The following is a 12,309-nucleotide window of genomic DNA, read 5'->3' on the forward strand; positions in this document are numbered from 1 at the left end:
ACCTATATACATCCAATCTAGGTAACATCCAATTAATATCAAAACCAACATTTGTGCGTTAAATGGTAAGTTTGTATATTTTACGTTTTAGATGTGGTATGTATTAATTTCATAATGAAGAGATGTTTTATTATCTTACTATAATCTTTTCATTTGTTCCTTGATATTTAAATACATGTATACGATATATGTTATTATATCCACACCCGCTCACCTCTTCAACATCCCCCATATCAACATGCCCCTCTCAACACTGAGGAAAACTGACTATTCCTCCCTCAGCAGCCATCAGCTGCCAATAGCTCCTCGGTGACTTTTGTGGTCTCTTTGTCATCCATGCTGGAATGTTGACAGGCTTGGGCTTGTGAAGGTCTTGTGCTGGCAATTACAGCTGCTGTGATTTCAGGAGTGTAGAGTGGTCCTGTTACATTCAGAGAATACTATCTTGAAGAAGTCCTCCCTCCCACCCCCAACCTCTGGCTCTTACAATCTTTCAACCCCTATTCTGTGTGGTTACCTTAGACTCTGGGGAAGGATATTTGATATAAATGTCTCACTTAGGACTAAGCCATCTCCAGTTACTTATTCTCTGCATTTGGACCAGTAGTCACTCCCTGTATCAACTACTATCCAGTGTGGAGCTGGGGAGGGGGAGGGGAGGTAAAGGGGGGCAGAGAGAAGCTTCTCTGCTGAGGGCTGAAGAGCTGTACTAGTTTGTGGGTATAAAGATAAATATTTAGAAGGAAATTTTGTATCATGTCTATTTAACCAAATAACAGTAGTAAGCTCTCTTCAAGGGCTTGTGACCTTTCCATGTTATGGATGAGGTACGTAGTAGCAGGTGTGAAGTTCCCTCCTGTAGATCAGCCCTTATAACCAATCTAAAAGCAGGTGGTTACATCCATAAGTGTAATACCACTATTACATCAATGGGTATAGCTTATCAGGCCAGTTGTTACTATAGCTTGCAGAGTTCATAGCCAGATAGTAGTGGGAGATTGTGTTTGCACTCTCTGAAATAAATAAATAAATAAATAAATAAATAAATAAATAAAAACTAAAAACATGTTAAAGAGTCAAAGGCAGGTTCTCCATATTGGAAAGAGTGTGTAGCATTTGGTTTTTCTGGATGGTGTTTTTAAATTAGTTTTGTTTGCTTGTTTTTCATTTTCATATTGATCATTTTTCTGGTTCTGTGAAAAGGCACTATGATCGAGGCAAGTTGGAGATAAAAAGATTTGTTGGGGGCTTACAGTTCGAGAGGGATAGGAGTCAATTACTATCATGGTGGGGAGGCATGGCAACAGGCAGGCATCATGCCAGGGCAGCTCCCATCTTAAACTATAAACAGAAAGCAGAGACTAGCATGTGGCTTTTAAACCTCAAAGCCTTCCTCTAGTAACATACTTTCACCATATCTCCTAAGCCTACCCAAACAGCACCACCAACAGGAGACTGAGAATTTGAACATATGAGCCTGTGGGGACATTTATATCAAACCATCACAGTTTTAAAATACTGTATGTGTTAATTAATGAAAATATTTTAAAAATATATAAAACCGATAGGGAAGAGTGAGAATAAATCCCTTGTTCATAAACAACAAGATTGAAGGTGTTAATCACATCTGGCTTAGTTTCTAAGCTCCCTGTCTTTCCGAAGCATTGGCTGTTGTCATAAATGGTGACATGAAGGGATTAAGGGATCAAGTCCTCAAGTCAGACTTCTAGAGTCACGGTTTATACCTCACTTGCGTTATGTGACCTCGGATGAACTAACAACCCAGTATGTCCATGTCTTTATGTGTTAAGTATAATAGCACATTACTGAGCATTTTATCTGTTAAAGTTTTATACTCCAACCTTTCAGAATATAGAATTCAATAAGCTTCCGTTGTAAATGACCAGTTATTGTGACTTTCTATGAAGAAATATGAATACTAGAATTGCTGATACTTAAATATGTTTAAATCATTGATGTTTAAAATTATGCTCCTTATGTCTTTGCATTTATCTATAATTTTATGTGTAGCCTACTTCCAAAGGTGAAGCTAAATTGTCCTTACTTGAGAAGACTGCTCTTTGTGCCTCAGTCTTAGCAGATAGGGTAGAGGAGAGACCATGCTGAAGCTACTGAGACCTTGTGCTGCTCTCTTTGTTTAGTCATTCTGGGGAAGTTGGCTGCCATACCATTGGAAACAACCCTATGGCACATTCATGGGCTTTGTACTTTAGCTCACATCAGGCTTTTGAATAAGTCACACTAGCATCTTCACCTGGCACAACATCATGCACTCTCCTGCTATAGAACAGCTTACCTGAGCTTCTCTGGAATTCCCATAAATAGAGGAGACGATGAAGATTTCTGTTTGATGCCAAGATAGAAAGGAGTAAATGCTGTAGAAATTTTTAACCCCAATCTGGAATTTCTACCCCAGTTAAAAGGCACACACAACCTTTATATTTACAATAAGCGTTAATTAGCACAAGAGCTGGGCAGGTATGTATTCCCTATGCTATTATGTCTATTTCCCAGCCAATCATTCCATTATATAATGTGCCATGTTTCCTATGGGCTGCTTTTAGCCTACCCATATGGCCATGTTTTCATGGCTCACCTAACCTGTGGTAGCTTCCTCTTCCATTCACCTTCATCAACCCCTTTTGGTTCTGACCCCAAACCTGGGAACCCTAAACCCTGCCTATACCTCTTCTGCCCAGCTATTGGTGGCTTTCAGCATCTTTATTCACCAATCAAAAATAACTTGGGGGCACAGTCACATAGCGTCACTTGCGACTCTCTCGTCTCTGGGACACCCAGGTTTTGGGGCACTGTACTTAGCATTACAATACATAGCAAAAGACCAAACCTCAATAGGCAAAGCACTAGAAACAACCCAGTAGATAAATCAGTAATTAACAGGGTCTTACTTGAATAACTTGTGAAATGTGGACCAGGAATTAATCTTGACAGTACCTGGGCATGGGTGATGTGAGAAAGAAAGAATGTGGTCTCCATGCCAACACTGTTCCCAGAATAAGGACTTGCTACTAACCAGCTCCATTCACTTGAACTACATGGATATCCTCTTTGAATCTTTCTCTTGTTTTTCTATTTCTCACTTCAAGTTATATTTCTTATGACCCTTCCACTAGGCATAGTAAGGCAGCTGTGGCCTGCAAACTGTATACATAGCAAATATATTTCAAGTGAAACCAAATTGATAACATTTACTTTTTTTCGGACTGTAATACCCGATTAGTACCTATATTAAATTGGGAAAATGTAGACTATGTTAAGGATATGGAGTAAAAAAAGCACTACATACCTAACCACCCAGAGATAAATGCAATTATCTTTCATTTTCTCCTTTATAGATTTTAAATAAAGTCTCTATATGTACACAAACTTATGTGGAATTTGAGATGCCTTTGATTTTAAAATGTCTAATGTGCTTTTCAGGTCATTTTGAATTTTTACATCCTCTCCTCAAATTATATATATATATATATATATATACATACATATATATATATATATATATATATATATATATATATATATACATATATATACACACACACACATTTTTAGATCATAATATTGTGATCTGCATAATATCTATTGTTGACTAGTGAATTCATCAGTGTGTAGGGTTGTTATTATAAAACTTTTAAGTTCAAATTGTTTTCTGCGTGCCATCGTGTATTAATCTATCTTTTTAGCTGGTTTTTGTGTAGACTAATTGTTTTGTTGTTGTTGTTTTTGCTTTTTTACTTTCTACAAGAATGGCAACCCTCAGAATCCTTACTGTGACGGCATTGAAGGTGTCATGGAAGCTTACTATAGAAGTCTGAAGTCTGTCCAGTTGTATGGGCCAACCAACTTTGCTCCTGTAATAAACCACGTAGCAAGGTAAGTAGAGAGCAGGGCGGGCATTTGTGCTAGTGCAGGCTGATATACTAGATTGTTCTGAAACTACCCTATCCCTGCATCAAAATTCCAGGACCCACAGGTCTACTGCTCATCGCCTCTAAGAAAGTTAAGAAGTAGATGCAGGGTGGTCACCACCAAGGAATCAACAATGCTTTACAGAGAACTTTACATCAGCTTATTTTTTAATTATTTGTCTATTTGTTTACATTCTAAATGTTGCCACTCCCTCTTGGTCCCCTGTCTCAAAGTTTCTTCTCCCAATCTCTTGTCCCCTTCCCCACTGACAGGGCAGCCTTCCCCCATATCCTCCCATCCTAGGGCATCAAGATTTTGCAGGATTAGGCACATTCTTTTCTACTGAGGACATGCATGCCAACCCTCTGCTTCATATGTGTCAGGGGCCTCGGACCAAGCCTGTGTACGCCCTTTGGTTGGTGGCTCTGTCTTTGGGAGTTCCCAGGAATACTGGTTAATTGACACTGTCTTCCTATGAGGTTGCCATCTCCTCAAGGGCCTTTGATTCTTCCCCTAACTCTTCCCCAAGAGTCCTCAACCTCTGTCCAGTGTTTGTCTGTGGATATCTGCGTCTGTCTCAGTCATCTGCTGGGTAGAGCCTCTCAGAGGGCTGCTATGCTAGGCTCCTGTCTGCAAGCACAGCATAGCATCATTAATAGTGTGAGGGATTGGTGCCTGCTGATAGGATGGGCCAGTCAACTGGTCTGCCATCCCTTCTGTCTCTGTTCCATCTTTTTCCCTGATTTCTTTTAGGCAGGACCAATTTTGGGTCAAAAGTCTTGTAGGTGGGTTGGTGTCCCCATTCCTCCACTATGAGTCCTGTCTAGCTACTGGAGGTGGTCTCTTTGGGTTCCACATCCCCACTGTTGTGAATTTCTGCAAAGGTCACCTGCATTGACTCTTGGAGCCTCCCTTATCCAAAGTTTCTGGAACTTCCCATCCCCCACCTCTTGCAGCTACATATTTGCACTTACTCTCTTGACCCTCTAAACTGCTCTCCTGTCTCTCGCCTGATCCTGCCTGATCCTACCCCACTATTCCCCTATCCCTCCCCCCTTCCCCCATGCCCCTTCCTCTGTCACCTCAGGAGAAGCATGCACCAGGTTATATTAGGACCTGTCCTTTCCAACCAAAGAAAGTGTTTTCTTTGAAAATAATTTGTGAGCGCAAACACATTTGATGGCGATCTTAAAATGTCTAACTTATTCATATCAATGTCACGTCCTGAGGTGGCATAAAAATAGTGAGACAATCCCATTAAGGCAAGTGAAGCACTTTCTTTCTGGTGTATAGGGGGCATGTTCTTTCAACCTCTCTGATGTTAATGTAGAAGCTAATTTTATAAATTCCCAGAACTCTGCTGGTATATAGTACACGCTGCCGAAAGAAGAATTTGCTCATGACTCAGACTGCCCTTTCTGGGGGAAAAAATGTTAAAACATAAACTCTATTTATACATATCGATGTTCCATTAGCACGTAAATGAATTAGGTGTCGCTGTACAAATCCCTAAATATTCTCTGACCACTTGGTTTTCCACTGCCATCCCCATTCCATGTGACCAGAAAACTAGTGTGTTCCACTTTACATTACATGGGATGTAGAAAAATACACGAAGTGTATCTCAGCAGTCAGGGTTGACCCTGGAGTAACAAGAGATGGATGCGGTCACGTCTCCATGGTGACTCTTGTGTTCAACTTCTCAAACACTCCCTTCAATGATTTCTGTTAAAGTAAGCCTTCTGCATTTCAACCTTATCTGTTCCTAACAACAAACACTGAGTTTTAATGAAATGGCACTTAATTCCTGCCCCGCCCCCCATTTTCTCCAAAAAAAGAAAGACTGTGGTTCCCCCATTCTGTTCCCAAGTCATTCATGCCTCAATCAACTATTTGGTCATTATTTATAGTTTGAAATTTATAATTAACTTGCCTATAGGAGAAATGTTTCATTTTAGATCATTCTAGTGGATTGATGGCTGCCAAGAAAAACAGGATCAAAAACATATTGATGAAAGAGTTTTAATTAATTCCCTAACACTACCATGCATATCAGTTTTTAATAAAAGAAACACAGAAGAATGATAGAATTTATTTTATATGGATTCATGCCTAGTTATAAATATGCTAATCAGTACTTATGAATCACTTTTGTGTTTTTTTATCCCAGTAATATAAAAGTTAAATTTAGATAGAAAAAAATTTATATGCTTCTCCATTTCTATACGAAGCACAACATTGGACTAGGGAGATATAAAGTGCTTTGCCTCGCCTGCATGTGGTTCTGAATGCTGACCTCTAGAACCATGATCATGTCTGCAAACCAAGTGCCAGGGAGGGATGGAGAGACTAAAGGATGCTTGGAATTCATTGGCCATCATCCTAACGAATCCAGTGAACTCTAGGCTCAGTGAGAGATTCTGTGTCAAAATATACATGAGCCAAATGGTTGAAGATGACACCAGACATCAGTCCCTGGCCTCCCGTTCACTTCCAAAGGTGAGCGCACCTCACTCACTCACACAAACAACCACACACATGCGGAACAAAATGAGATCAATTAAATTAAACACAATAAAACAACGAATGTACAGTCTCTACATCAAGCTGTTACCATGTCTATGTGTTGCTTGACACTTTTCAAATCCCAAATATAGAAGTTATTCTTAGCTAAAGGTTTCAGCTCCTTTATTAACAAACAAAGCCATGATCTAATAATAATTTATTATTATACCTAAAATGCGAGAGAGCAGTGAAAGCTGCAGTTTTATGGCCTTTCTTTCCTGGGCAATGGGAAGTTCTATCTCACTACCTTTTAATATAAATACCTTAAATAAATGCTTTTCCCATTTTCTTTAACTTTAAAATTACGTTTAATTTTAGTTCTAATATTTTATTAAGGTAGGTAATTTATGGCTGATCAAAAATCATTGTCTTAAAATGTCATCTGCTGAAGGACAAAACTATTTGTTTCTTTGTTTCAAAACATCAGCATGGTTAACATATGCATAAGATCTGTTCATGTAGCTGGGCAGTGGTGGAGCACGCCATTAATTCCAGCACTTGGGAGGCAGGGGCAGGTGGATTTTTGAGTTCGAGGCCTGGTCTACAGAGTGAGTTCCAGGACAGCCAGGGCTACACAGAGAAACCCTGTCTCGAAACAAAACAAAACAAAACAAAACAAAACAAAACAAAACAAAACAAAACAAAACAAAACAAATCTGTTCATATACAGGTTCTTGAAGATGTCTTCTCTAGTGAATACATTTCAGCAGTAGACAGCACCAGCATCCCATATAAGAAATTAACACTCAGCAAGTGCTAACTGGTGGCAGGAGTGGACTCAGATGCTAGAGTGCTTGTCTAATATACATGAAGCTCTATGTATATCCCCAGCACTCCATAAACCAGGTTTGGGGTACGTGCATTTAATCTTATCTCTTGGAAGAGGAAGCAGTTGTTCTGAAGGCTTAGATAAGTCTCAGGTGCATATAACAAATTCGAAGCCAATGGAGACCCATCACATCATATCTCTGGAAAATGCCCACTAGCTGATTTCTGATATGCTAGTATCAGATGTCACCATGAAAGCCTATTTGTACCTAAGTCAGAGCAAATACATATCCATTTCTTGTGTGTTTGTTTGTTGTATTCTTCAAGAGTGTGTTTCCTGGATGAGCGACAGCTTGGCTGTTTATTATAAATATCTATTGGCATTTTTAATTCTTTTTGAGGATTAGCAGTTTTGTATACTTGCTCAGTTTTTGACTGATTTCGAGGTATCAAAGTGCCTCTGTGATAATAATGGGTTGTCAAAAAACCTGAAATAGAAAAACACAAAGAAATCAAATTCACAGCATTTGTGGTTCTGTATTCATGTGGGTGCTTCACACGCCCTGTTTCCAATTTTGTGCAGACCCGGAGGATTTTACTCAGTATGGTTCAAGGAAGTCACAAACACCATAAAAATGCATCTCTGCATCTCTGGATGCCTTATGTTCATCTACATAAAAGCACCTTAGCCTGACCTCAGAAGGTCCCATTGTCTAGCTACCACCGACTAGTCTAGCCCTGTTTCCCTCACTGAGAGCTGCTGTCATTGCTGGACATCATGGTCAGCCATGTTCCCCACACTTGTTCATAGTGAATATTAGTGTAACTCTGCTCCATTTTCAATTTGGCATCTTGCTGTTTGTTTGTTTGTTTGTTTGTTTGCTTGTTTGTATTGAACAGTGAGAACATTGCAGGATCTAGATAACCAGTTAAAATTATTTTTAACTTGTTCGACACTGAAATTTTAATTTTGAGGTTTCTGTAATTAATCTCAGAATCATTTGAGAAGTGCATTATGTTTGATCCCTTCCATCTGTGTGACTAGACAGTGAAATCAGAGATCATGAATCGGGAGTCATTGTTGGGGATGACATCTCTGGCAATAATCTCTGTGCCTTAGCATGGATTTATTCTTGGTCTTTGCCGTAGCTCCAGGAGGTATCAGCACTGCTTCTATTCTTGCCCCCCCCCACCTCTTGGTGGATACAACATACATGTGTAAAGTGACCATTTATGTGGGCTAAGACCCAATAACCATAATAACCAAGCCCAAAGTCATATTACTATACCTTGTACCTTTGACTTTAATCTCTGCCACAGAGGTTAAAAACATGCAGAGGGTTGGAGAGGCAGTGGTTAGAATGCTGACTGCTCTTCCAGAAGATGTGGGTTTGATGCCTATCGTGTACATGATAACTCACAACCATTTCTAACACTAGTCCCAATAGGGATGATGCCCATTTTTGGTATCAGTGCATAGATACACATACAGGCAAAACATCCATACACATTAGATAGATAGATAGATAGATAGATAGATAGATAGATAGACAGACAGACAATACAAAGAGTAAACACAGGTGGAAATAAAACAAACCTCCCCATTTTTGTAGGGTCTCTTGCTCACTTCCTCACAGAGGAACTTTGGGTGGCAACTTTGTAACATAGAATTTTCTCATTTTATGGATGAAATGTTTAAATGTGTGTCTGCCTTTACTCAGTATTAATCCCAGCACTTGGGAGGCAAAGGCAGGTGGATTTCCTGAGTTCGAGGCCAGCCTGGGCTACAAGAGTGAGTTCCAGGACAGCCAGGGCTATACAGAGAAACCCTATCTCAAAAACAAAAAATAAATAGAGAGAGAAAGAAAGAAAGAAAGAAAGAAAGAAAGAAAGAAAGAAAGAAAGAAAGAAAGAAAGAAAGAAAGAGGCACAATCAATTGTAAGAATGATAATCTAATTATTTAAATGAAAAACGCCCGAGTGAATCTCTTATCTTTTCTTCATGCCTGCTGTGTTCCTGTGCGCTAATGAAAAGCTAGAATATTTCACAAGTCTGAGTGAGCCATTTCTAAACTTTTATGTAAAATGCACTAGGAACCAGGAGAGAAACTTCAGATGAATATATTTAAATCCTGCAATTCTGACAAAGTTAATTTTTCTCTCAGATGTATCCTAGTAGTATTAACATATAAATTATAGATTGGCTGTAGTCCAGAACAGGTAGTGATATGGCTTTAATAAGAGTTTTAATTATCCAGTTCACTGAAGGCTCCATTAGGACGAAAACTTCTGTAATATAATTTGATCTCCTTGTTGCTTCCTGAAAGGAGCCTGGAGTGTGGCCCACCAAAACCTTTCTTCTTCATACCCCTGTAACATATTAATTGCTTTTATCCTAAGTATTTAATATTTTTACAAAGAGGCTAAATTAAAAAGGTTGGTAGGACGAGAATGATTTTTGTCTGAAATTTAGACTTACTCTCCAAATAAAAGATGCAAATAACAGAAACAGAGTGGTTTCAAAACATTAATTTTCAATTAATAGTCTAATGAAGCACTTGAATAAATTGGTCAGCTCTTACATAAGATGCAATTTATAATAACCTTAACTATATCAAGCCTTCCAAAACATACACATACTTTTATAGCATTCATTATGAAGTGTTAAAATTTCCTAAGTGTTATGAACAGCTAATTTTCAATGAATTTTAAGATGAATGACAAGCGATAGAGACATTTTAGGTTTGCTGTGATCTGCTTCAGTCTCTGTCCCCCTCTCCCTGTCTTTACATGCTGTGAGCACAGCCTCTCTGCTGAGGAAGATTAAGCCTGCTAAGCCATTCAGAGTGGGGGTTTACATTCACAAAACCTCACTTCTCTAATGGGCTAGAAATGTTCCATTTTCAGTGGCTTTCATTTGTCTAAAATAGAACGTAGTGTGCTTCTGCATGCTTTCCTATTACTATTTCCTCTACGTCACGTCTCACATTAATCACACAAAATGTTAAAATTCCTCATTGAATTAGAGTTGGTAATAGGTGCTTTTTTCTTTTTATTAAAGATATGACTGTTCAGATATTAAATACTGAATTCCAGCTGGAAACTGTAAGATGGCAGGTTTTTTTTTTTTTAATTATTGTTTTTGTTTTTAAGTAGAAAGGATAATGTGTTTCTCTGTTTTGGGGTTGTTCCCCATCGATTGTACTGATGTGGAATCCTTGATGTTCGTGGTCAGTGGCTTCCACAAGTGTCAGCAAATAAGCCCTGTCAACATTAATCTTATCAATAACATGAGTACAGACTAGTTTTATTTGTACCTAAGAAACCTGTAAATATTCTACCGAATCGACTCCAATATGACATGTTGTTTCCTCTCAAGATGCTCAAGCAGGATCAGTTATGGTCCTTCATGGTAGGATCAATTTCCCACTCAACATAATTTTTAAATCATTTTCTCTGTAGTCTGGTTAATTTTTCTAGAGACACAGACCAAGGTCATCTTGTTTTCTTCCCTGTCTCCTATGAGCTATGTAAGACTCACTTATTACTGGACATGAACTAGTTTATGTGGCTAGCTCTAGGCCAGTGAGAGAGTCAGCACAGGTATTCCACTATGCACACTTAGACACATGCACACATCTATACACACTCACATATACATATGTGTGTATACATATATATGTACATATATATAACACACACTTGTGCACACATGTACACTTAGAACTGTGGATATATTTTCTATTTGACTTTTTATTGAGTGAAGGCTCTGTAACATATAAAAGGATTGTTACAGTGGGTACATGTCCATGACATTTAATATATTCATTGTAGTGATACATACCATTACCTTTGTGCAGTTCAAATTAATAATTTAACCATTGCTTAATCTACAAAGTGCTGTTATATACTGAGTACCATGCTTATAATTTATACATGTAATAACAGATACTAACATAATAAATTTCCTGTGACAAGTTTCAAGAAAATCAAGTTCTGATGTCTTAATTATCCAAGAGCTTAAACATTATGAATTGCTGTCAGAATATGTCTTTTTTGTTTGTTTGTTTTGTTTTGTTCGAGACAGAGTTTCTCTGTATAGCCTTAGCTGTCCTGGAACTCACTTTGTAGACCAGGTTGGCCTTGAACTCAGAAATCTGCCTGCCTCTGCCTCCTGAGTGCTGGGATTAAAGGTGTGCGCCACCACACCCGGCCAGAATATGTCTTTTTAAAACCTATATTCAAATCTTACTTTTAAAAAAGAGAGAGAAGGAAGGAAGGAAGGAAGGAAGGAAGGAAGGAAGGAAGGAAGGAAGGAAGGAAGGAAGAAAAGAAAGAAAGAGAGAGAGAAAGGAAGAAAGAAAGAAAAGAAAAGAAAAGAAAAGAAAAGAAAAGAAAAGAAAAGAAAAGAAAAGAAAAGAAAAGAAAAGAAAAGAAAAGAAAAGAAAAGAAAAAAGTCCATTCTGGTAAACTTTGTTAATGAAACCACTTCTAAGGTGGCTAAATATTTCTGTGTCCTGGCAGGCACCAACACTACAGTTAATCAGGTTAGTCATTACAGAAAACTATGTACTTAAGTTTGTATATCAGAGGCTTCCGGCGTATGCCGTAAATGTTTCGTCATTAGTAGAATGCTGGTTTGGCCATGCCATGCACACCTGGAGGTCCTCATGTTCCAAGTGCTGTTCTTACCTTCCTGTTGTTTTTCAGATATGCATCCTCTGTAAAAGATGGCTCCCAGTACTTTGTGCTTCTCATTGTGACGGACGGCGTCATCTCAGATATGGCTCAAACTAAAGAATCCATAGTTAATGTGAGTAGGGCCAGGGTATCTGGCTTCACGACAGCACAGTATCACGTGGGTTGAGAGTGGAATCTATTTTAGTTGACGTCATGGAGAAACAGAATGGCCACAGCATTGCCAATGATGCCATTCTTAACTTATCCAGAAACAATCCCACATTTATACCAGTGCTGCATGAGGACCAGAGAGCAGAGGTTACCTTCACTGATAAGATTACTTGG

The 12,309-nt window shown here is 38.6% G+C and overlaps 1 protein-coding gene across 5 annotated transcripts in view; it reads left to right on the plus strand.

Moving 5' to 3' along the window:
- Cpne8 (copine 8) overlaps positions 1–12,309 on the plus strand; it is a 193,788-nt gene that overhangs the window by 168,657 nt on the left and 12,822 nt on the right. For all 5 annotated transcript variants that reach the window (XM_021183655.3, XM_029469851.2, XM_029469850.2 and 2 more), the window contains 2 exons: positions 3,788–3,915; positions 11,995–12,097. In XM_021183655.3, coding sequence (XP_021039314.1) covers positions 3,788–3,915; positions 11,995–12,097 — 231 coding nt within the window. The remainder of the gene's footprint in view (positions 1–3,787; positions 3,916–11,994; positions 12,098–12,309) is intronic.

The sequence above is a fragment of the Mus caroli genome, unplaced genomic scaffold (assembly GCF_978045245.1).
Source record: "Mus caroli unplaced genomic scaffold, Mus_caroli_1 scaffold_16, whole genome shotgun sequence".
Classification (NCBI taxonomy): domain Eukaryota; kingdom Metazoa; phylum Chordata; class Mammalia; order Rodentia; family Muridae; genus Mus; species Mus caroli.